Source organism: Euprymna scolopes, chromosome 19 (genome assembly GCF_053919585.1).
Source record: "Euprymna scolopes isolate OS-2025 chromosome 19, ASM5391958v1, whole genome shotgun sequence".
In the NCBI taxonomy this organism is placed as follows: domain Eukaryota; kingdom Metazoa; phylum Mollusca; class Cephalopoda; order Sepiida; family Sepiolidae; genus Euprymna; species Euprymna scolopes.
In genome coordinates this window covers 87,892,974-87,920,647 of record NC_136500.1, presented here as the reverse complement: position 1 = coordinate 87,920,647, position 27,674 = coordinate 87,892,974, and the positions used below count along the sequence as shown (strand labels likewise).

The following is a 27,674-nucleotide window of genomic DNA, read 5'->3' as shown; positions in this document are numbered from 1 at the left end:
GCACAAAATAAGTAGACCATCGCCATTTCACTGCTCTATCGTTCTTTTCACAGCACTTCAATCTATAGTTCCTCCTTATCATAAAAAGAACTCGTCTAGCTACAACCACTATCAACAATTTCCCCCACTTTCTATATGTGCCTAAATCTAAACACAGATTCCATAAATAAAACTTCTTTGCTAGAACTGCCTGCCTGTGGAATTCTGTTCTGCTGGTCTGCTTTCCGACTGACTATAATATGGTCGTATTCAAGTCCAATTTAAACAAGTTCTTGTTGAACCGCTTCTTTAAATAATCAAATTATACCTAATTTCCCCTACTAACAATTACTACACTGGTTATCCCGATGACCACTGTACTTCCATTAATCATTATCCTTCAGTGGCCCTCGGACCTTGATAAGTGGTGACTCACTTGTAAAAAAAAAGGAGGGGGATTAAGAGGAGAATGATTTACCATAAAACAACGATAATGTGATAATGTATGTGATCATATTCAGTTATCAAAAAGTCAGAACAACAACTAGATCTCTTTCAATATGTGCATCCTTACAAAAACAAACGAATCTTGTATTTGTTTAGTTTAGTTTAGTTTAGTTAATAATAATCTGTGGCCTACAATGTTTTCTGAATGGCTTGCCTAATTCCATGAGAAGAAATAACAGTTTCTTTCATTTATATTTGTTTTTGTACTGATCAAGTCCTATTGTGTTTCTGAGGTCGAAGGTTCAAACCTCAGTGTGGGCGACACTTAAAAAAAGTACAATTGCGAATTACTTAGGACTAGGGCTATTACAACAGAATATTCTTATCATTGTTTTTACTCTCGAGTATATATCCGACACAGTTAGACACAGTTAATCAACCGATAACTACATCATTATATAACAGCATATAAGATATCAACAGATACACACTCGAGAGTCAAAACAATGAAAAGAATATGAGAGAGTGAGAGCATGCTACCTCTTGATTAAATAAAGGATTCCATTATTCATCGGACTACTATTCTCACAACGTTTCGGTCAATATAACCTCCGACCTTCTTCAGGTGTATCTTGTCGAACTCAGGAATATTTCTGTCAAACTCGGGAATTTGGACGGAATTTCGAGCGGAACCCTTTATTTACTTCATGGGAATAACATGCTCTTGTTCCGTCAGCCATGACTGGATAGAGGTCCTAAGTAATTCGCAAATGTATATTTCAGTCGCCCACACTGAGGATTGAACCTTCAACCCTCAGGAGAATATCACTTTTACAATTGATTTTTCTCAGTACTCTAACCACTGCGCCACAGGTCCTTACGGATAATTCTAGTACAAATTTTAGGAGCCTTAAACCAATTTTTATTTCTAGTTGTAAGTATCACCATTCATTACTAATTATTACTATATATTAATGTATATCTATCTCTATACTTATTACTTGTATATATTAATGTTTTTACTTATTACTTGTATATATTATCTATAACTTAACATCTAAATCTGACCCCCAAGATCGCCATGGCCATGGAATATGTGCCTACATTAAAGATGGCTTCCCATGTGGCAGGGATATCTCTAGAGAAGATCCTAATTTACCCTATATGTGCTTCCGGGTTGCACTTGCTTACACCACTGCATTTATATTTGCCCTCTATCGGCCCCATACCAGCGGAGTTACTATCTTTAAGAGTATATCTGAGAAAATATAGCAAATCCTGTCTGCACATCCCTCGGCTAACATCCACATCTGTGGCGACTTCAACGTCCATAACGTGGAATGGCTGACCCACTAAAATAAGACGAACAATGAGGGGAGGTTCTGTCATGATTATGCCATTGCTTATGACCTCACCCAGATTGTTCGCGAGCCCACCCGTGTGCCCGATACTACAGGTCAATATGCAAGCCTTCTAGACCTTTTTCTCTCAACTTCCCCTGAGCTATGTTCATGTTCCGTTCTTTCTCCTCTAGGATCCTCCGACCACTCCGTCGTATCAGTTAAGATGAAAATAAAATGTAATAAGTCCCCAGACGTATCCCTCTGCCGTACTGTATACCGATACTCCATGGCTGATTGGGATAACTCCCGTACATTTATATCTGATTTACCTCTGCATTCCATGTTTAAAAAGGATGTGTTCTCTATAGTACGGACCTGACCGAATGGTTAATTGTAGGCATAGACCAATTCATACCATCTAAAAAATTCCAACAAAAACCTAACAACCAGCCATGGTTCTCCCCAGAATGTGCTGCTGCCATCGCGCACAGGAATCACTTTTTCCATAACTACCAACGTAATAGATGCACTGAGACTAAAGCTGCTTTCAGGAACACCAGCAACCACTGTAAAAGAGTAATAAAAAATGCAAGAGAGCTCTATGCCCAGTCTGTTAAATCCAAAGTAGCTGAGCAGTGGCTTGGTTCCCACCAGTTTTGGCAAATAACAAATAGGATCCTGAACAGAAGTGTGCATTCTATCCCAACCATTATCAACGGACCAGAGGTCATCTTGTCAGCTTCAGACAAGGCCAAACTATTTGCCAAGAACTTTGCAGCTAATTCTATCCTATGCGACGAAGGCCACCAACTCCCCATATTTCCTCCTATAACATAGAGCATGCTAGGTAACATACAAATATCTGTGCGTGAGGTCGCCAAGCTAATCAAGAACCTTGATTCCAGTAAAGCTACTGGCCCTGACGGCATCCCAATTATAGTGTTAAAAAAGCTTCAACCAGAACTTGCTCCCATACTTACGAAACTGTTTAAACGTTGCCTTAAGCAGAAGTGCTTTCCAACACCCTGGAAAACGTCATCAGTATGCCCTGTATTTAAGAACTCAAGTGATAAGTCCTCTCCCTCTCAGTAAAGACCAATAAGTCTCCTGTGTGTCATGAGTAAGTTGCTGGAATCCATATTAAATAGAGAACTAGTCAACTACCTCAGCAGAAATAACCTTCTTAGTGACACGCAATATGGTTTCCGTTTTGCAAGATCTGCAGCAGATGTGCTAACGGTTATATCTCATAGGATTAGTGAATCTCTTGACAAAGGCTTCCTTTCCAGGGCAATTGCTCTTGACATATCAAAGGTCTTCGACAAGGTATGGCATAAAGGCCTACTTCACAAGATCTCCAGCTAGGGTATAACTAGAAATATTCTCTCTATCATTAAATCATTTCTCTCTGATAGGCTCATAAGAGTAGTGGTTGATGGACAAAAATCAGAGGCCTGCAGTATTAATGCTGGAGTCCCTCAAGGGTCCATCCTGGGCCCAACTCTCTTCCTGATCTACATCAATGATCTCTCTAAACACATACTTAAATCATTCATTGACATCTATGCTGATGACACTACCATCTGCGGCAACACATCAAAGGCTGTAAATGACAAAGTTCTCTCTGATTCTCTATCCTCTGATCTCGAACGAGTTGTTCAGTGGGGGAAGACGTGGCTCGTTACTGCATCTAAAACAAAACTCCTATCTTTACATCATCAACGCTCTGATCCCCATCTGGCATCAATTGAAATGGATGGCTCTCGTCTAGGAGAAGCCCTATGTTTTGACAAGCTTCTAGGCTTGACCATTACTCCTGATCTGAAATGTACCATGTACATCAAGTCTGTTGCCAAGGTCGCTGGAAAGATGGTGGGATCCTTCTACCGCTCCAGAAGATATCTCACTACTGATGCAATTCTCTATCTATATAAAAGCCAAGTACGTTCAAGGATGGAATACTGCTGCCATATCTGGGCAGGGGCTGCTAAAAACAGCCTATCCTGCCTTGACAGAGTACAAAATAGACTGCGTGGCTTAATGGGGGATGCCCTTTTCTCTTCTCTGCAAACTCTCTCCCACAGAAGAGACGTTGCAAGCCTATCTTTGTTTTATCATTATTTCCATGGCAGGTGCTCGTCTGAACTCCAATCTCTGGTCCCCCCTTGCCAATCTTTTACGAAAAACACCCGTCTAGCTGAATCCACTGTCAAAAACTTTCCCCACTCTTTATCTATGCCTAAATCAAAACGTAGATTCCATGAACAAAGCTTCTTTCTTAGAACTGCACGCCTGTGGAACTCTATTCCATCTGCCTGCTTCCTTCCTGACTACAACTTGGATGCCTTCAAGTCCAACATAAACAAATTCCTGATGAACCGCCCCCTTAAGTAGACACTTTATTAAATCTCCACACTAACGTACTGTACTTACAATAACCCTTATCCCTGAGTGGCTTCCGGGCCTTGATAAGTGGTGACCACCTTGTAAAAAAAAAAAAAATATGTTCTGCTGGAAATTCCGTCCAAATTCTCGAGTTCGACAGAAACATTCCCAAGTTCGACAAGATACACCTGAAGAAGGTTGGAGGTTACATCGACCGAAACGTTGTGAAAATCACACTCAAGATGAGAACAGTAGTCTGATGAAAAATAATACAAATAACCAATCCTCATCTAAAAAAATTCAGAAACGTCAAAGGATTCCATTTTGTACAGAGTTTAGAGTTTGACAGAAGAATTCTTGAGTTCGACAAGAGACACCTTAAGGCCAAAGTGTTGTGAGAATAGCATCCAAGATGAGAACAATAGTTCGAATAATCCAAAGCATAGAGATGATTAAGTCCTCTCATCCAAAATTGGTAATAGACATAAACTAAGGTTCTTCAAGTCTCTTGAACTTGGCCAAGCTTTTTCAACTGTCTTCATGTATGGTCAGATCTCTTCATCTATACACGTAGCCTATGAATACCAAGTGCTTTTGGTCCTTCTTTCTTTTCCTTATGGGTTCCAAAAAAGAGCAGATCTTGTTGCACTGCAGAGTGACCCCGCCCCTCTTCAAAATGACACCCATGGAATCATTAAATCCAACCATGTTGACAAAAAGTACAAAAGTAGTTTAAAACTGTTCCTTCAGTCAGTTTTGGCAAATACTGCCCCCTGTTCTTAAAAACACAAATTTCATTTTCTATTGATTTCATCGAATTTCGTATTCCATCTGATTACCCGTTTTTGTTTTAATTACTAATACCATAGAAAAATTAGGAGGAGCTAATCCTCTCTTAGTCCCAAATCCAATACTGTTACCTAAAACACCAGATATTAATTTAGTAACATAATTTCCTTGATATTCATTAGTAAAAAAGAAGGTGCTTTCTTTCCTTTCTTCTTTGCTTTTTGTTTTTCTTACTAAAATCATAGAGGAAGTTTGAGAAACTAACTTTCTGACTGAATCTAGTTGTCTCTTGCTGCCAACAATTATACTGTGAAAAATCTGTATAAAATCTAATAATAATCAATTTTCAGAATTTCACCGCTGATGTACTCCTTATCTACTCCATTTTTGACAAGCAATTTACTTCAATTCAATGTTATAATAACGTTTCAATAGCATGCCTTATAATTTGTGCATTAATAAGACTGGCAGAGAAGACAAATTGATAAGGTGCTATGGCATGATTCCGAATTTTATTCACGCCTGAAAACACCAAATCTTTTTCACATATGTTCTTATTTTTAAACTGTGGTTAACTTTTTATCTTTGACAGAAGAAAGGAAAAAAAACTGTCAACTTTTTATTTTCTCTTGCCCCAAAAAGCATCCTCTATCTTTACAAAGCCACCATTGACCCTTGCATGGAGTATTGTTTCAAAATATGGTTTGGTACATCTACCACTAGTCTCTACCTTTTAGACAGAGTCCAAAAAAAGAGTCTCAAATCTAATTGGCCAAATACCAACCTCTGTTCTATAGTCGCAATGTTGCATCCCTGTTTCTGTTGTACAAATATTTTAATGGAATGTGTTTGGATGAAATCATAGAATAAGTGCCCTCTCGATATAAGTACTCCTAACTAGCCCGATAAGCAGCCAAAATCCCACTCCTTCAATATTTTGCTGTGGTAGGCAACTTGATAAGACGTTAGCCGGTTAACATATGATTACAAGTTTGATTCTTATTTAAAGATGCATGTTTTTTTTTTTAACTTTTATTCATAAATCGATGTCGGATTTACACATCGATGGTGTGGGGGGAAAAGAAGGAGATATGATCGATATTTTATTTTTTCAAAGAAGATGCAAAGTCTTTGAAAAATTAAACCATTAAACAAAAATGTTTATTTATGCAGGTGAAGAAATCTCATTCCAGTTGCATAATTTACGAATGAAAGTAAAAAGACTCCTGGCCAACGCCGGACAGATAGGTTTTTATGAAGTTATGTACATTTCTTTATTATAAGAAACTGGCTGTATATTAGGTTTAAAAATCTGGAGAAACTGGATGTATAATATTAGGTTTAAAAATCTGGAGAAACTGGCTGTATGATATTAGGTTTAAAGATCTGGAGAAACTGGATGTATGATATTAGGTTTAAAGATCTAGAGAAACTGACCGCATGATGTTAGGTTTATAAATCTGGAGAAAATGGCTGTATGATATTTGGTTTAAAGATCTGGAGAAAATGGCTGTATGATATTAGGTTGAAAGATCTCGAGAAACTAGCTGTATGATATTAGATTTAGAAATCTGGAGAAAATGGCTGTATGATATTGGGATCTGGAGAAACTGGTTGTATGATATTAGGTTTAAAGATCTGGAGAAAATGGATGTATGATATTAGGTTGAAAGATCTGGAAAAACTAGCTGTATGATATTAGGTTTAAAGATCTGAAGAAACTAAATGTATAATATTAGATTTAGAAATCTGGAGAACCTAGCTGTATGATATTAGGTTTCAAAATCTGGAGAGACTGGATGTATGACATTAGTTTTAAAGATCTGGAGAAACTGGCTGTATGATATTAGGTTTAAAGATCTGGAGAAACTGGATGTATTATATTAGGTTTTAAGATCTGGAGAAACTGGATGCATGATATTGGGTTTAAAGATCTGGAGAAACTGGCTGTATGATATTAGGTTTAAAGATCTAAAGAAACTGGCCGTATTATATTAGGTTCAAAGGTCTGAAAAAACTGGATCTATAATATTAGGTTTAAAGATCTGGAGAAACTGATGGATGATATTTGTTTTAAAGATTTGGAGAAACTGGATGTATGATATTAGGTTTAAAAATCTTGAGAAAGTAGATGTACTATATTAGGTTTAAAGATCTGGAGAAATTGGCTGTATAATATTAGGTTTAAAGATCTGGAGAAACTAGCTGTATGATATTAGGTTTAAAAATCTCGAGAAAGTGGATGTATGATATTAGGTTTAAAAATCTGGAGAAACTGGATGAATGATATTAGGTTAAAAAAATCTTGAGAAACAAAAATATTTGTGTTATACACAAATAACTACAGTACCTTTCTGTATCAATGCTATCATAGACAGTTGGTTCTGTAGCTGTGCTCGGTATGACACATTGGTGTCTTTCTCGAGACATTTCCACTTGTGACTGGGTGGTCTTCGATGGAGATGCAGATCTAAACGGTTGCTTTTTGCCCTTCAGAGGTGTCTGGTGTTGCAGGAACATGCGGCGGACAGGAAAACTGGATGCCTTCAACAATTGATGTTCTTCGACACTTTCATTGGCTCCATTATCAAACAAAATGGTTTCCCTTTTTGGAAATCAACAAAACAAAAATAATTTTTCTACACATTCGGATTTAAAATCTTATGTGTTACACAACAATAACAAGGTCTTTTGGAGCCTTACACCTGATCTTCCTTCTCTTTTTAAGGAGACAAGTAAAATTAGCAAAAAATATGTCGTTGAAACATTGCAGGGAACGCAACTCCTTGCACAGCTAGGGTTGACAGAGAGTGACTGCTGCCAGGCCATGTTGTTGTTTACACAATCGTGGTTGGCAGGTAAAAAGGTCAGATCTACTTGGCCGACACCAGGATTATAAAACAATAACATTTTAGTCTCTTAGTTTTAATATGTCTGTCTGTCTGTCTGTCTGTCTGTCTCTCTCTCTCTCTCTCTCTCTATCTATCTATCTATCTATCTCTCTCTCTCTCTCGTTTTGCCCCGAGAGACGATTTGTAAATTTTGTTGGTACCAGGAGACAGTTACAGGAAGGAACCTCAGAGTGTGTCGTTTACATGAACCATGCAAGTTGTCCAAAATGGTGTTTTTATAAGTTTTTAAGGTAAACATCTGATGAGTACCTGACTAAATATGCAGCAATAACATAATTTTGCAGACTTGTTAGTCGCAATACGAAACAATATTGTAATGGATACCTTTTGAAAAGTAATGAATGAGCAACTAAGAAAACTTGATATCTGGAACTTGGAGAATTATTATATTAAGTTGTTACATAAGTTCCCACTGTGTTTTTTAAGAAAATCAAAGAAGTTTAACAGCAAAAGTAAGTTGGTCTTCTGGAACGAGGAGCGTAATTGAGATCAAAATTACCGATCTCGAACAGTTCTCTCAGCTATAGCGTTTCCTCCATATACGGCACAAATATCCTTGGTCACTTCACTTGTTTTTTTTTTACCTTGATTAAAGTCGAAAATATGGAGGTGTTGAGAATGTGATATTTTTTTTAATCAACTTGACAATCTATTTGACAGTTCTGAAAAACGAGAAAAAATTATATGAGCCAAAAAAAAAAAAAACGATGACCTACTGGTCATTCGCTTTTTTGCAGATCTTGTAAAACATGTTTTTTTCTAATCATATATAACACTTTGAACAAAATTTTTTTATGAAACAGCGGAAACTTATGCAACAACCTGACACTACACTATATATATATATATATATATATATATATATATATATATATATACGCAAATAAATGACTGTAATGACTGTATAATAAATGAAAGAATTATCATTAAAATTAGGCCTTTTACTGGATTAATTAATCGCTAAATTTAACCAAAGAAAATGCTTAAAATCTGTTTGATGAAAATATTTAAATTTTGATGCCGAGTGTGAGTACACATTTGACACTGAATACTTTTCACAAACAGAGCTTCAACGGACGGGGATAAATGATTCCCATCCGTGGAACACGTGACTGCCTCCCTGGTTATTATAACATGGTCATCTTCAAGGCCAATATCAACAGATACCTGTTATGAACCGTTCCCACAAATAATTCGAGTTTCATCCATCCTATCAATCGTTTCCAATCTCATCATAAGGTTCTTCATCTTTTGACTGAACATCTTTCCATTTTGTAAAATCTTATCCTCGAGTGGCTTTTGATCTTGATTAGTGAGGATCAATTAGTAAAAAAAGATAGATCTTAGGAGACAATTTATGGGAACGACGCATTTTTATTAACCTTTAACAGAAATTATTATTTGACATGATAAACGATAGATCAAAGGGTTGATATGTCGTCTGCTACATCTGCTTGACGTGTCTTTTGTCGGGTTCTTGCTGACATTACACGTTATTAATTCTCTCCTAAGAATTAACTTCGTTTGCACTATCATGCTGAAATTGAATGCTGTATGAAATAAGTGAACAACAAATAGACTTGACGCTATTTGCGTTTTGAATTTCTAATGGCTATGTCGGTTGAAAAGCAAAAAAACAAACATTTTTCTCCATTCACCAATAACATCTAGTGTGAGTGCACCTGAAGACGGTCGGAAGTTACATCGGCGAAAACGTTGTGGTAAAAATCAACCAAGATGAGAATAATAGTCCAAACAATCCAAATGATACAAAAAAATAAATTCTTTTTTTTTTTTTTTCTAAAAATAGAATTCTTTTATTTTAACATTCGAAGAAGCATTTAAAAAAAAAAGCTCGGGAGTTGAAGCATGCGACTGGTTGCCGTTTGAGTGTTAATTTCAATATGTGAATATCAATATTTGAATTTCAATATTTTAATATTTCAAATCCATTTGATATAAAAATGCCTTATCGTTATTTTTGTAATTTTCTTACTTTTGATTTCGTTTCTGAAAGATCCGCGTTGTTCCCCGTTGTTGGAACTGATTTCTTGGTAAACCATCATGCATTTCTTTTGATATTTCTTCTATAAGGAAAGAAAGGATAGAATACGTCTTTTTTGTAGTTAGTCATATTTAGATGTTTTAGTAGAGAATATTCAGATAAAAAAATTATGGAAAATTTTTAAACATGAAAATCTTTACATGGATTCTCTACAATCATTTAAGCATACGCATGTTGCAATAGACAGACAACCGGCGAGAACTTAACCTTGATAGTCTAACGAACTACCCAAGCGGGCTAATGTCATATATATATATATATATATATATATATATATATATATATATATATATATATATATATATATATGAATAAAAAAGAATGCGAAAAGTATAAAAGCTTATAACTTTTCTTTATTCGTTTTTAATTGGTGACGTGCAGGAATACAAAATAATAATATTATGAAAAAAAATTTAAAAAACTTTGTTTATAAGTACATAATTTTCGACCGATCCTTCAGTCTTCATCGGTGTAGTGAAAGTATGAGGATGCACGGGGAAAAGGGGAATGGAAAATATACAGTGGCATCCAAAAGTTAAAGAACGGTCAATCATCATTATCTATGAAGAAGGAAAAAAAAATGTTTGTGAATTTTCCAATGTTTAATAACGGTTGTTAAATAAATAATAAGTTTTTTTTTTTTTTTTTTTTTTTTGAATACACAGTTTTTTTATATATATATAAATTGAATACACAGTTTATATATATATATATATATATATATATATATATATATATATATATATATATATATATATATATATATATACATTTAATTAAATTACAGGCGTCCAAAAGCCAGGGAACGGGGGAAATTATTAATGCAAAGACAAAGAATCCTTTCAGTATTTAGTGAAAATCCCCTTGTTTTCGATCACACTATGGCATCTTTTGCTGCAAGAAAGAAACAATCGTTCACATGTTATAGGTGAGATATTATTCCAGTATTTTTTATACATCTCCATAAAACATCAAGATTTTTTTTTGCATTTTTTTTTTTCTGTGATCTTATCACCAATAATTTTCTAAACATTTTTAATTCGATTCAGTTCGGGACTCTGAGCTGGCCAATCCATAACGCAAATATTGGATAATTTAGCACTTCTAAAACTATTTTTGCTTTATGACACGGTGCGTTGTCTTGTATAAGGATATCAGAATCAGAAATATTAGGAACCACATGTTCTCTAATCAATTCTCTGTACATTTGGGCATAAACTTTTCCAAGAATCCTGACAAGGGATCAGTTTCTTTTTGAAGATTTCATGCCCCATACCATTATACTGCCCTCTCCAAATTTTACTGCACTTTTAACGCACTTAGGGGAAGTCTTTCTCATTGTTTTCTTCTGACATGTGGACTTTTGTCTGATCCGAAAAGATTGAATTTAGATTCATCACTAAAATGAATCTTTTCCAATTTTTTTTTCCTCAAAACAAATGTTTTTCGGCGAATAACAATCTAGCCTTTTTATTTTAATACAAATTAAAGGCTTTCAGCATAGACTTCTTGTACATAATCCAACTTCGTTTAATCTTCATGAGATCGTTTGTCAGAAATTCTTTGTCCAGTTTCGGATGTAAAATCCCGGGATATCGAAGTCGCAGTTTTAAAGCGATCATAACGAGATGATCGAGTGATTTTTCTATCCTCCCTCTTAGTTGCTATTAGGGGTCGGCCCGATTTTTTCTTTTCAGTCAATGGTTAACCATTTTTCTATTTTCAATAACCCGAAAAACAACGCTTTTAGACCTTTCCAGTATTTTAGCAATCTCCCGTATGGACTTATTTTTTCACCATAATGGTCACAAATGTTTTTCTTATATAGATAGTTTTTGGAAATATTCGTAGTCGACATTTTGTTAAGTTGTTATTAAAATTGCTAAAGTTTGTATTAATTTTCCGCGTTCCTTAACTTTTGGACGCCTGTTTATTCATATGTAAAAAAAAAAAAAAAAAAAAAAAAAACAATATCTATTCAAAATCAAAAAATTATTTTTTATTAAACTACCATTATTAAACATTGGAAAATTCACCAAAAAATTGTTTTTCCATTTTCATAGATAAAGCTAGAAGTCATTTAAAAAGATGATCGACCGTTCCTTAACTTGTGGACGCTACTGTGGGTATATATATATATATATATATATATATATATATATATATATATATATATATATATATATATATATATAAACTGTGCAGAATATCAGAAAAACATGATTACCGTCGGTTTCAAGCCTAACAAAAGGGGGACAAGTAACTGGTAAATAATGTTAGGCTCTCGTCAGCCATTTTTTTTCTGTTTATCTTCAACTGGCCTCCTTGTGTTTGGCTTGAAACCGACGGTACCAATGTTTTTCTGACCTTCTGTACAGTTTTTAAATAAATAAATATTAAGCTCTTATGTTGAAATTTTTTTTCTTTATAATCGAGCACTTTGCTGGAATCCTTTCTCATAAACAGTGAACATTATATATATATATATATATATATATATATATATATATATATATATATATATATATATATATATATATATATATATATATATGTTCCCTGTCTTAGCTTGAGCATTTGGGAAGTGATATAAAAATTACCATTAGCGTATGAAGTGTTGCTCTTTGTGTAAACAAATTGAGATTGGGTACTTTGGACAATGCCAAAACATTGTTAATTCACTGCCCGTGTGGTTAGAAATCCGACTGTCGTTTGGGCGATCGGGTTTCGATCCTGGCTAGATGAGCTGTGAAACAACGGAACAGTACTGTATATGGATGACTATATATATATATATATATATATATTGTAATGATATTATCCTCTTTAGATAGATAGCCAGAAATTATAATGTATTATACTAGCAGAACCTGTGGAAATTGCACGGTAATTAAAAAAATGTAAAACATTATAAATAAAATGAATAAAAGCATAAAATAAAACAACGAATTTGAAACAATTTTTTAACAAATTCTTTTTTAACCCTTTAAAGCTAAAAAGAACTGATTTAAAAAATTTTTTTTAATTTTCAAAGAAAATTCAACATACAACGCATTGGGTTTTTTTTCTTAATTTTTTTATATAAATTATAAAGAAACAGATGTCAATTCAATTGCACATATTTTTTAATTTTAAAAAGAAACTATGATAAAAAAAAAGCTTAGTCTTCTCTCAACACGACTTTTTTTTAATTATAAGCCAAAATAGTAAATTTGAAACCGTAAACAAATAGGCATGTATTTTTTTTAATTTTTGGAGAGGATATGGTTTTAATGATTTTTAACTGATAAAGAACGACTATAAAGTGAGGTAATTCGTTTCTCATTTATTAATGTTTGCGATGATGATGCTTTTTTTCTGACACCGGACGTATGGACAAGTAAATTAATATTTAGATAGTAGAAACCAAATACTCAAACACAGCTATTGTAACGCTTACACATATTATAGCAGAGTATGTCGCAATGAACATAGAATACGTAATAACTTGACTCCTTTTTTTATAACGACGACATTTATTTCCTCATTCTTATTTCGGGTTTTAAGAAAAGACCTTTCTTCCTCATTCTCCGGCCACTCATTCCTTAATGTTTGCAATGATGATGTTTTTTGTGACACTGGACGTATGGACAAGTAAATTAATATTTAGATTATAGCCAGAAATAATAATAATAATAATAATAATAATAATAATAATAATAATAATAGATTCTACCCGTCTTCTTAAGTGCAATTGGTTGTATCTCTCTTGCACTCGGTTCACTGGGTATATTTTCCAGGTAGTTGTGCATGCGAATGTGTATATGCTTTAAGTGAGATGAAAATAAATTGTATTTTTGTATATACTTAACAGTCCCCACCTCCTCCTACCTCCTCAATTAAAATCATAAAATTATCATGAAATTATCATTTATTTTAGCTGGGAATGAAACATCCTACCAAAAGCCAAACATTTACCTACTATCTCATACATTTCAACCGAAAGATCTTTTTATGATTCCAGTCGTCCTTTTAAGTGCAATTGTCTGTATCTCTCTTGCACTCGGTTCACTGTGTATATTTTCCAGGTAGTTTGCATATGTGCATTTGTATACATTTTAAGTGAGAGGAAAATAAATTTTATTCTTGTACATACTGAACAGCTTCCCCCCATCCTACCTCCTCAATTAGAATCATAAAATTATCATGAAATCACTTACTGGTGTGGTTATCTTTTTCACCCCAAGCTACAGCAGTTGCCTTTTCATTGTTGGTTGTAACTAAAAAAAAAGAAAAGAAAAATTGCAAAGAAGAAAGAGAAAGAAGGAATAAATATAAAAAAAAAAAAAAAAAATCTATATCAGTGGTTTCCAACCTTTAATATGCCTGGCTCCCCTACAAAAAATCCTTTAATCTTCACATATCTCTCCTCTAAAAGTAATAACTTGTATGAGGACAAAGAATGAAATTTATGCTAAACACTATTAGAATAAGAATAAGGATACCCGTCCCAGGACAGGTAAAATGACCCCTCCCCCAAACAAAACAGTTTTGCATCATTTTTATGACCCCTTATGAAGATTAAAATCAGGATATAATGATACTAAACGCTATTTCTAAAATCCTTATTTTAATTTTAATCACAAAATCCATAACATGATTTTGATTCTAGAAGATGTTTAAAATTTAAAACTCAAGCTTAAGGGATCTTAAGAAAAAATAGACATTCATAGAATCTTGCTTAATCGATGTCTATGGATCAAATTTGGTACAAATACAAATACATGAATTTTCAAATGAGCGGTCGTGTCCATATTATGCCACCTAAAAAACACATTAAAAAGAAACTGAAATTTGTGAATATTTATCAATTGATGTCTAATATTTATTTTCAAAATTTCGCAAAAATCGGAATTATCTGAATTTTTCTTCTTTTTTTTTGACAAAAGAGTCATCACTTATCCAGGCCTGTAGGCCATCCGAGGATAAGGGTTAATGAGTGCACAGTAGTCAATGAGACAGTATCGTACTAATCGTTAGTAGCGTAAGTTTGGTAAATTGGGTTACTTAAGGGGACGATTCATCAAGAATTTGTTTACATTGGACTTGAAGACGACTATATTGTAGTCAGCTGGAAAGCAGGGAAATGGAAGAGAGTTCCACAGACGTGCAGTTCTACAGCTTTCTTCATGAAAGCTACATATAGATTTAGGCACAGGTAAAGATTAGAGGAGATTATTGATAATGATTTCAGATGGACGAGTATTCTTTGTGAAAGTTTGGCAATGGGGAATTATAGATTGGAACTCAGACGAGCACTTGACATGAATTTTTATGACAGGCTTCCAACCCCTCTTTACTCCCTTTGTATAAAACTAAATTAAACTAAATATATCCCATCTTATGCATAACACCTATGTTCTAAAGTTCATACTGATCGATTACTTAGCTTAGGAGTCTGTACATACAAATTGTTGTGGTCCTGAAGAGTGACTAAATAAAAACACGGACACGGATATGGTTAGAAAAGGAAAATATTATTGAAACAAAAACACAATATGATACATAGAGCAACAGTCATAGCATGTACCACTAAGATGGCGTACTACAAAGTACACTGACCAGTATTTACGACTCTTCCACTACAAGAGGATGTGACACAAGGTCGGAAGGTGGGAAAATGGGTTAGTGCCCTAGGAATAGGAGCCCTATCGCCCTTCAAAAATTCGTCTCAGTAGCCCCGTCGGCATTTCTCGGTGAGGTTATCTCAGACAACAAGCGATAACTTGCTCCTCCTGAAAGCCAGGAGGCAAGGCCTGGGAAGGTGGACCTCCTAGGGCTACACAGAACATTTTGCATCAGTCCAACAGCAAAAAGGCCATTGAAATAGCTCAGTTTCTGTTGGACTATTTGTTGAGGTTGGAACCTCGACTTACGTGTACTACAAAAGTACACAGACTACAACGAGAGTCGTACCTCTTGCGCGAGCCTTTTCTAGTCTCACACAAAAACACACGTTCATATCTCAAGCTATATTACTTGTCATATACATACGCGCACACAAACATACGCGCCATATCCACACACGCACATATATTCACGTTCGCGTACATACACTCACATTCACGTGTATGCACACACACGCTAACGTACGCACATGTACGCACACATGGACAACGTCACTTCCTTTTCAAAGGAAATTCACACATGCGCAAAAGGCCACCGGAAACAACTATAAAAGGAAGAGACAAGCTGTTTCCAGCCCTTTTCGGAACAGCTCTCGAGCTGAGAGGTTTGACGCACCAGCCGCTGCCGTTTTGGGAGGCGCGCACATGCGCATGCCTCAAGCCACTTGCTACTATGTGGGACAAAAAGCCAACAGACAGTACGTACACTTTATACGCTTTCTCTCTCCATGAACTGGATTGACATTCTCACTCTTTCTGTCTCTCTATCTACAACTTGTGCCGAAGAACACCTCCGCGTAGCTGACTGCTAACATGTCTTTGTCTACACGCTGGACTATCATTCCCATTTCCACTACATTACTAACTTCTCTTCCCCCGCGCGAACAAACGATAGTGACCCGAACGTGAGATGAACATATATTTCCTTTTTCCTTCTATACTACCAATCCCGCAACAAACGATGGTTACACCCACGCGGACATGAACATGTGTTACACCTAAAACATTCATTCTTTCAACAGTAAATAAACGACACGTTTATCTTATCCAGCAATTGAGTTTTTGTTTCCTTCATTCCATTCGTTTCATTATTTTCTTTTGTAACAGGATTAGGATATATATATATATATATATATATATTCTAGTCCCCTACACTCTCAATCTATTTCTACATTTTGAAGAGTTTATCTCTTGTGTATGAGTGAATCCCAACAACACAAGCATATAAACATATACACACTCGTAACGTTATATAAATAGAGATTTGTGCAACAAATTAATTTTTGCTGCTAAAAATAAAGTTGTGATAAAAGGGAAAGGTAGTTTGCTTGAAGCATTGCTGGTAAATAAAATATAAGTGTATTAGAAAGGCTATAGCAATGTGGGTTACCGGTGTGAGAAGTGGTGTCGAAAATGAACAAAAACAGACAAACAGGTGGAAATCTTGTAGAATAGTGAAATACGTGCGTTTATTTATTTTTCACATATAAAATCAGTAAATGGGGACTTACTGTTTTTGAGGACCGGGATGGTTGGCGTCTTTGATATTTCGGGATAACATATATAAGTACATAAAAATAGAAAACTATGTGTATAAAAAAATAAAAAATAAAAATGAATTAAATAAAATAAATCTATAAATAAAAAGAAAAGGTAAACAAGTAAATGAATAAATAAATGAATAAATAAATAAAATAAATAAATAAATTAATAAATAAATAAATAAATAAATAAAATGAATAAATGAGTAACTGAGTAAATAAATAAATAAAATAAATAAATAAATGAATAAATAAGTAAATAAATAAAATAAATAAATAAATGAATAAAATAAATGAATAAATAAATAAATAAATGAATAAATAAATAAATAAATGAATAAAATAAATGAATAAATAAATAAATAAATGAATAAATAAATAAATGAATAAAATAAATGAATAAATAAATAAATAAATGAATAAATAAGTAAATGAATAAAATAAATAAATAAATAAATGAATAAATAAATAAATAAATGAATAAATAAATAAATGAAATAAAATAAAATAAAGAAATGAATAAATAAATAAATGGAAAAATAATAAAAAAGTAAAAATAAAATAAAGTACTGATAAATTAATAAAGTAAAATATATTTTATCACACACCAAATTTAATTAGAACCTAAAACACATCACTATTAATTAGACTTTGTTTTCTCCGTGGTAGTTTCAACTCATCTTCCGGTTCCATCACCATGGCGGTTTCTCTCTTTTGAAACACTCTTCGATTTTTTTTACACCTTATTTCTTTTAGACAATGGGATGTTATCCTGAAATATCAAAGACACCAACCATCCAGGTCCCCCCAAAACAGTAAGTCTCCATTTACTGATGTTATATGCGACGTTGAAAAATAAATAAACGCACGTATTTCACAATTCTACAAAATTTGCACCAGTTTGTCTATTTTTGTTCTTTTTTCACACCACTTCTCACATCGATAACCCACATTGCTTTAGCCTTCTTAAACACTTATATTTTTAAATTGTTAGTATCAATTGGGTAATTGTGCATAAAACTAGACACTCAGTTTCAAACATGGCGGCAGGTGTGTCAATTGCGGTATGGAAGCTCAAAATGGATACAATACTCCCGCTTACTTATATATTTGGGCAAAATATGAAGATTATTTTTGTTAATATATTTTTCGGTGCTAATGTAGAGAGTGACCCGCGCTATTTTTTAAAATCGTATTTCCACGTTTAATTAAAGTTTTATTATGTTTTTTTTTTATTCAGTTGTAAAGTTAAAGTACAGAATAGGTACAAAACACCCTCCCCTCCCCATGCTAAGAATGGCTTTTTCAATAATAACGTTATTTCAGCACGGATCACTCTCTGCATGAGTACCGCCGATTAAAAAAATGGTACTAGTGCAGAGAGTGATCCGGACGTAAATAATAACGTTATTATTTAAAAAGCCATTCTTAGCATGGGGAGGGGAGGGTGTTTTGTACCTATTCTATACTTCAACCTTACAATTGAACTTAAAAAATATATCATAAAACTTTAATTAAACTTGGAAATACGATTTAAAAAATAGCGCGGATCACTCTCTGCATTAGCACCAAAAAAATTGTTATAGTGAACTATATTTTACGTTTATTTTTTTACTCCCTTATAATAAAAATATATAAAAATACGTAAACTTTCTTTATCAATTTATTTTGCGTTTTTAATCGCATAGAAATATGATAAACAGTTTGACAAAGTAAATATAGTTATTTGAAAAAGATATGCGACTAAAAACGCAAAATCAATTGATTAAGAATGTTTACGTATTTTTATATACTGTTTATTATAAGAGGGGGGGGTAAAAAATAAACGTGAAATATAGTTAACTATAAACATTTTTTTTTTTAATCGGCGGCGATCGTAATAAACTACGCAGGTTTACATAAAGTATGTGGTAAATAAAGTATATTTAAATATAGTACATTAAAAAAAAGAAAATGTAACTATATTTAAAAAAAAAACAAAAAACAATGTTATAAAAAAATATATCGGCAAAAATATCTTAATATTTTGCCCGAAAAGTAATCATTTTGAAGGATACCGGAAGTATTGTATCCAATTGACAGACCAGCCGCCATGTTTGAAACTTAGGGTCTGGTTTTATACACCATTACCATCAATGGTAACGAAACAAACAACACACTTGATTACTAGAAACCTTAAATTGTCACTCGTAAAAATGTGTTCAATTATCTGACCCGCAAAATTAATGCTTCAGTCCTCTTCCACCCTTTACTAAAATCGTGGAATTATTAGCAATAGTCTACTGCTAATAGTATTAAAATCTGAAAAAAAAAAAAATGCCTGCAAATTTCCATGTAGAACCAAAGATATGAGCATTTCAATATTCGGTACTTGTATAGTTTAATCAAGACACTAAAAAATGAAAATATCGAGAGAAAAAAAAACAAAACAAAGGTTATATTGTCCATATCCGTTTTGAACTGAAGATTTTTTTTTTTTTTTTTTTACATGGAAGTCACCACTTATCAAGGCCCGGGAGCCACTCGGGGATGATGGTTATTGCGTGTACAGTGATCAATGGGACAATATAGTAGTAATCGTTAGTAATAGAGATCTGATAAATCGTCTTACTTAAGGGAGCGGTTTATCAGGAATTTGTTTATGTTGGACTTGACGACATCCAAGTTGTAGTTAGGTGGGAAACAGGCAAACGGGAGAAAGTTCCACAGTCGTGCACTTCTAAGAAAGAAGCTTTGTTCATGGAATCTACGTTTTGATTTAGGCACAGATAAAGAGTGAGGAGAATTACTGACAGTGGTTTCAGCTAGACTGATGTTTTTCGTGAAAGATTAGCGAGTGGGGGGGACCAGAGATTGGAGCTCAGACGAGCACTACCCATGGAAATAACGATAAAACAATGACAGGCTCGCAACGTCCTTTCTGTGGGAGAGAGGTTGCAGGGAAGAGAAAAGAGCATCCCCCCACTAGGCTACGAAGTCTATTTTGTACTCTGTCAAGGCAGAATAGAGTGTTTTTAGCAGCTCCTGCCCAGATATGGCAGCAGTACTCCATCTTTGGACGTACTTGGCTTTTATATAGATAGAGAATTGCATCAGCAGTGAGATATCTACTGGAGCGGTAGAAGGATTCCACCATTTTTCCAGCGACCTTGGCAACAGATTTGATGTACGTGTTCCATTTGAGATCAGAAGTAAAGGTCAATCCAAGAAGCTTGTCAAAACATGGAGCCTCCTCAAGACGAGAGCCATCCATTTCAATTGATGCCAGATGGGGATCAGAGCGTTAATGATGTAAAGATAGAAGCTTGGTTTTAGATGCATTAAAAGTAACTAGCCACCTCTTCCCCCATTGTATCACGCGCTTAATATCAGAGGATAGAGAATCGGAGAGAACTTTGTCATTTATGGCCTTTGATGTGTTGCCAGAGATCCCCGAAAAAAAATTTCACTTAATTTGATCGAGTAGGTTTTTTTTTTTTTTTTTTTTTTTTTTTTTTTTCAGCGGAAAAATACGTTTTCATGACAGCAGGTTGAAGGCAGACATCTTGGAATTTTTTTACATTTTTGTTTGGATTAACGAAATGCCACGGGGAGATAACTCAATTTAAAGCGCCGACACTCCCTCCTCATCTGTAATACTAGTTTTTCTTCCTAAAAATCGAACCTTTTGCTCGGTATCGTAACAAATTGTTTTTTTCGCTGTAAAACAAAGACGAAATGATGAAATTAAGTGAATTTTTTTTTTCACTGTAAAACAAAGACGAAATGATGAAATTAAGTGAATTTTTTTTTCTGAGAATTTCATTCCATAACGGATACGTACAATTTAAACTTTTTTCGATATTTTCATTTTTTAATGTCGTGATTAAACTGTACAAGTACCCAATATTCAATTTGGCTACGAGTATATAGATAGATATGCCATCTTTTTTTTCTTTTTTTTATAATGTAACATGTACTCTTTACGCGACTATTAGGAGAAACGTTTATGTTTTCATATCATAATTTACGACGCCAAAACCAACAATATTTTCATTAGATTAAAACATTTAAAAAAGAAGCTGTGGCAACTTTTTTTTTTTTTTAATTAAAAAGTAAATGTTATGGTAAGGTTTTTAAAAAATTAGTCTTTAACTTTTAAAAACACCAAGAATGAAACTCTTTAATAAAACAAGGATGAAACTTTTAAAGCTACGACGGCTTTTTTTGTTTACTGTAACAAAGCTTATAATATTGATAACACCAACATCTAGTTCGGTACTTGTACAGTTTAATCAAGACATTAAAAAAATGAAAATATCGAAAAAAAAAAAAAGTTTATATTGTATGTATCCGTACCTGAAGATCTCCATCTTTAATACTAGCTTTTCTTCCTAAAAATCGAAACATTACTGCCTTTTGCTCGCTATCATAACAAATTGTTTTTTTGCTGTAAACAAAAAACGACTTGATGAAATTAAGTGATTTTTTTCCGGAGAACTTCAATCCATAACGGATACATATGATATAATCTATTTTGGTATTTTCATTTTTTTTTTTTTTTAATGATTAAACTGTACAAGTACCTCTTGTTTTTAACATTACAAAAAATGAAAATGTGACAATAGTTTTAGAGGAATTTTTATTAAACAAAAACTGCGATTTATTATTTATGTTAAAAACTAGATGTTGGTGTTATTAATATTATAAGCTTTGTCCAGTAAAAAAAAAAAAGCCACCACAGCCTTTTTTTTTCCATGTTTTCATCCTTGTTTTATTAAAAAGTTTTGTTTGAAAAAAAGAATAGTTATACTTTCCTATTATCGCATTTAATCTCTTAATAAGTCGTAAAATATGTAGAAAAAAGTTACCGTAGTTTCTTTTTTAAATGTTTTCATCTATTGAAAATTTCATTGGTTTTAGCGCCGTAGATTATGATATCAAAACAAAAACGACTCTTTTAAAAGTCGCGTAAAGACGAATTTTGTATTATTATTTTGTTACATTAAAAAAAATCGTCGCAGTTTTCTTTCTTTAATGTTTTGAGTCAATAAAAAAAAATATCGCCGCATAGAACGTCCTAAATTATGAAATGAAAAGAAAATGAACGAATCTCTTAGTAAACTAGAGTTGTCCTCCCTCTGCACAATGACAAATTGTAAAACAGGGCGGACAAAGTAATATGGCCTCTGTCTTTATGGAAAGGGGTTAGGGGTGAGAAAGGATGCCATAGAGGTCACAACAAAGCATACATGAAATGAACAACGTTGGAAGTGTGTGTAGGGGACTAGGATATATAAATACCCCAATCCCGTTACAAAAGAATAATGAAACGAATGGGAATTGAAGGAAACAAAGACTCAAGTAATGGATAAGATAAACGTCGTTTATTTGCTGTTGAAAGAAATGAACATTTTAGTTATAACATGTCCGCGCGTATGTAACCAATGTCCGTTGCAGGACTGGTGTTGTAGCAAGAAAAGGAAATGTGTTTTCATCTCAAGTTTGGGTCATTATTGTTTGTTCGCGCGTGGGAATTGAAGTGAGTGTTGTAGTGGAAATGAGAATCCAGCGTGTAGGCAAGGAAGAGGATATTAGAGTTGTCATCAGTTAGTAGTCAGCTACGCGAAGGTGTTCTTAGTGGCCAGTAGTAGATGGAGAGAGAAAGAGGGAGAATGTATACATACAGTCATTAGCTCGTGCCCCATACATAGTAGGAAGTGGGCGTGAGGTGCGCGTGCGCGCGCGCCGAAACAGCGGCGGCTTATTCGCCCAACCTCTCTAGTTGAGAGTTGGTCCTAAAAAGAGGATTAGAAACAACTTGTCTCCATGTTTTATACTCGCTTCTGGAGTGTCTTTTGCGCATGTGTATTTCCTTAGAAAGTGGAAGTGACGTCGTCCATGTGTGTGTTCGTGTTCGCGTGTGTGAGTACATGTGTATACGTAAGCGTGTGTGTATATATACGTGAATGTGAGTGTATGTACGCGAACGTGAATATGTGTACACGTGTGGACGTGGGCGCGTATGTTTGTGTGCGCGTATGTATATGACAGCTTGAAATATGAATGTGTGTTTTGTGTGAGACTTGAAAAAGGCTCGTACATGTGTACGAATATTGAAGGTTGAGAACCGATTTTATTTACTACTAACACCTTGTATTAGGAGAGGCAAAGTGTCCGTAGGATGGAATGTGATTTAACGAAGAATGGATTGTCCGATGGAGATATTTGACAGTTTGTAATACGGTGAAATGTTCGTAAAATGTTTGCAGGTATGTATGAATTGACAAGGAATGAATGTTCGTAAAATGTTTGTAGGTATGTATGAATTGACAAGGAATGAAGGTTCGTAAAATGTTTGTAGGTATGTATGAATTGACAAGGAATAAAGGTTCGTAAAATGTTTGTAGGTATGTATGAATTGACAAGGAATAAAGGTTCGTAAAATGTTTGTAGGTATGTATGAATTGACAAGGAATGAAGGTTCGTAAAATGTTTGTAGGTATGTATGAATTGACAACGAATGAATGTTCGTAAACGTAACTTATCTTTTGGACGATGGATGTGGTGGGGGTAGGCCGGTCATCCTGCTGTCGGTGATGCGTGTCCTGGCTTGTAACTGGAAAGCGGGTGACTTTACACCAGCAGCTAGCAACCCGGCGCCTTCGTCTTCTTTTTCCTCCTCTCCTCTTTGGTTTGTGTGAATTAGGCAGTGTCTAGAATTGAAGGCGTTTTGCCCATAACATGAGAGCGTAATCGGCTTCAGTTCACTGGTGCCTTATTTCTTTTTCTTCTTCATTATGTCTCTTCAGGTTTGATAACAGAATCCGTCCATACGTTCACTGACGCAGCGGGGCGAGTTCTCTTCTCTTCAACTCTTTAGGTCGGGTGGGAGAATCTGTCCGCGCGTTCACTGACGCAGCAGGGCGAATCTCCTCTTTCCTCCTTTTGGTTCCCTCAAATCCCTCGTTTTATAGTGGCACACCGGCTCCCAGTGACTGTGATATTTGAGGTGTTTATTTTAGGCGCGGAGCTCTGCCATTGGTCAATAATTATTTTGTGGTTATCTTATTTTTTTCTTCCCAAGCAGAAGCGATGCGTGGAGCCATGTGCAAAGGACGATTTTTCCATTTTGTCTCTCATGGTGGATGCGTTAACATCCGGTTCGCTGCTAATTCTCATCATGTTTCCACAATAATTCCAAATTTTCATATATTTTTTTTTAATACAGAAATACATATTGTAGTAAAAATGCATTTTATATTAACTCCATATGTAGGAATAAAACTCCTTAGATGACATATATGCTGCCGTATTTGCCTCCTGTAAACACATTTCGTCCAATTTCTCTATAATTCAATCCATTTGTTCCACCAATATCTGTTATTGCCAAATGCCGAATGATTCCTATATTTTGTGCTAATGACAAAAATACACCCAAGTCCTGCTTCTCTTTAGGTAGGTCTGTAAATATAGTCCATATGCATTTCAATCTTGCTTACATTCAGCACATGTCTGTCCACTTACCAAAACAGGTAGGTATTTTGTAAAAGAAGCCATTCGTCTTTTAAATGTGTTTCAGCGATTTTATCACACAACAGAAGACAGCTCTGTTTACTTTTCACATAATTCCAATCATAGATACACAACCTGAAAATCACCATCTTTGTTTTCCAATCAATAATCTACAACAACAAGCAGGGGAGTTAACTCTAAGAACTTAACACAAAGAACAGCACTTTTTTTTTTTTAATCTTATCACAAAAGGAATTAACACATTTAGACTTATGTGAGATTTAAATTCAAATATTGATATTATAAAACCTACTGTGTATTCTGCCTATTCCATTTTTGTCAATCATGTTCCTATTCGTATACGAACAAACTCAAAAAAACATCACAAACATTTTAATCTAATATATAACTCACTCTCTTTGTGTGTGTGTGTGTGTGTGTGTGTGTGTGTGTGTGTGTGTGTGTGTGTGTGTCAACATTTTTTTTTTCAAACTGTATTTGCTCTAACATGCAAGGTCGCAAAGCGGCACAAAGCAGGGCAAATGATTGAATTTTTTGTAGACTGTTCCTGCATGTGCTTTTAGTCAGTAAAAACAATAGAATTTTGCAGGTGTAAGTCGACTTAAATCGTTCTTGCAGGCACGTCCAAATATGCATGTACACATTAAAGTTGGTTCTCCTTAAGCTATTTCTTATCCATCTTACGATAGCTCAAACGGTAGTGATTAAGGCTAAATGTTTTGGTTTCGATTCTTGCTAATAGCACCAAAGTAATTTTCTTTTTTTTTTTTTTTTTTTTTTACTTTTGAAATCACTACTATATATTGGGCACAATATAATAATCAAGAGAAGTGGCTCTATAATAATAATAAATACGAAATATGCATGCATTAAAATATTATATTTAAGAAATGTATTTTATAAGCCCTGCTAGTAATATATAGTTAAATGGCATCCATAGTGTTTTGTAATAATATTCAACTTACCTTTGCCACAAGTCAAAACTTCCGGTCCAAAGAGTGACTCACTAGATGAAGAAAATTCCTGCTGTTTAAATCTTTGTTTGCCGGCCATGTTTCTTGATCTTGGCTTGCAAGTCATTGGTCGCTGATTTGGTCTTAGGTTCCTTTTGTTTAAAAAAAAAAAAAAAAAAAAAAAAAAGGGGGTTGTGAAATAGCTAACGAACTGAAAGTCAATTTTTTAAATCCATATAAAAAGGTCCACGTGTATGGCGGTGTCACGTTGGTTTGCAAACGGGACAGACGCATCTGCTACCTGCAGGTGGTTACCATGCGATACTCGAGTCTCACTGATTCTGATTAATCGTCCCAACACTACTATTTATGCAAATAATAATAATAATGGGTTCAACGGTTGTCATAATGAAGTGGAAGTGGAGACGAGCTTCTACCCTCGTATAAAATACTCTTAAGACATGTTCAAATCTATAGCCTCCAACAATCTAGTCTTACTCCTGGCCTTCTCGTGTGGTTTAGTCACCGTCGAATGGACTTATTTTACTGACAGGAGTGGTGCATCAGGCGAATAAAAGGCACTTTAAAACCAGTAGTTTTGGGTAGATGGAGCTAAACAATCTGGCAAGGTCGACCATCTAGAGGGAGGAAAACTCTGATTTCAACCACCCCTGGCTAGAGAGTGTATCTCGAAAAAAAAAAAATAAATAAACACTTGAAAGTATCATGTACCTCTACAAGGCTACCATTCGCCCATGTATGGAATATTGTTGTCACATTTGGGCTGGTGCATCTGCTATTAGTCTCTCACTCCAGGACAGGGTTCAAAAGAGAGTCGCCAACCTGATAGGTCCTGAACTATCATCTAAGCTTTAACCTCTGTCCGATTGACGAAATGTTGCATCCCTCTGCCTGTTTTACAAGTATTTTAATGGTAGATGCTCCCTTGTACTCTCTCGATGTAAATACCCCCGACAAACCCGACAAGCAGCAAAAATCGCACACCTACACAGTAGATATCTAAGAAGGCCTTTTATTCTAATAGTTTCTTCCCCAGAACTGCTAGACTTTAGAACTCCCTTCCGGGTTCCTGCTTTCCCAACTGTACTGATATGCAGAAGTTCAAGTGTAATGTGAACAGATACCTTGCTGCTCAACTCCTTGCAACTTATGGCCCCCTGCATCAAAGTTGCACTGTGGCTTGTTTGAAGTGAAAATTGAATAAAATAAATAAAAACTCCAGTGGTTATGTCACCTAAAATTCACTAAACTTTTTATGAATGAAATGTCAAATCAAAGTAAACGGCTTGAATGAGAACAAAGTGAACAGCCCACGCCCGGCATGCGTATCTTTGGGCATTAGAATGAAGTGGATCAAAGAGATGAACAAGATAATCAGAATTCTTCAATTTTTCAGAAGCAACTTATGATGAAAATGGAAAGCCTATCAGGATTACAGACTGCATATGTGTTGAGAATGGAGGAACAAATATTTGCAATTGCAACGAATCTGCGGCATTTCCTAAAAAAAAGTATGAGGTGTCGTTATTTCTATGGCAAGTGCTTGTCTGAGCTCCAATCTCTGCCCCCCCCCTCGCCAAGCTTTCACGATAAACACCCGTCTAGCTGAAACCACTGTCAATAATTTTCCTCACTCTTTATCTGTGCCTAAATCAAAACGTAGATTCCATGAACAAAGCTTCTTTCTTGGAAGTGCACGCCTGTGGAACTCTCTTCCGTTTGCCTGTTTCCCACCTGACTACAACTTGGATGTCTTCAAATCCAACATAAACAAATTTCTGATGAACCGCCCCCTTAAGTAAGACACTTTATCAAATCTCCAATAATAACGATTACTACGATACTATCCCATTGATTACTGTACATGCAATAATCCTTATCCCTGATTGGCTTCCGGGCCTTGATAAGTGGTGACCACCATGTAAAAAAAAAAAAAAAAAAAAAAAAAAAAAAACAATGGAAATTACCATTGATATTAACTGGGGAAGTGTCGCACTATTTCGTAGTGCTACTAGTTGTTGTTTTGTCATCGTCGACATCCCTACCCCCCGGCATAGC

At 34.7% G+C, this 27,674-nt stretch overlaps 1 protein-coding gene across 1 annotated transcript in view; it reads right to left on the bottom strand.

Moving 5' to 3' along the window:
* The window catches only part of LOC145240279 (uncharacterized), an 88,862-nt gene that overhangs the window by 892 nt on the left and 60,296 nt on the right, over nucleotides 1-27,674 (bottom strand). Inside the window, exons 3-6 of the mRNA XM_080103861.1 lie at nucleotides 25,608-25,747; nucleotides 14,120-14,179; nucleotides 9,852-9,942; nucleotides 7,289-7,548 (exon numbers count right to left, since the gene is read on the bottom strand). Coding sequence (XP_079959987.1) covers nucleotides 7,289-7,548; nucleotides 9,852-9,942; nucleotides 14,120-14,179; nucleotides 25,608-25,747 — 551 coding nt within the window. The remainder of the gene's footprint in view (nucleotides 1-7,288; nucleotides 7,549-9,851; nucleotides 9,943-14,119; nucleotides 14,180-25,607; nucleotides 25,748-27,674) is intronic.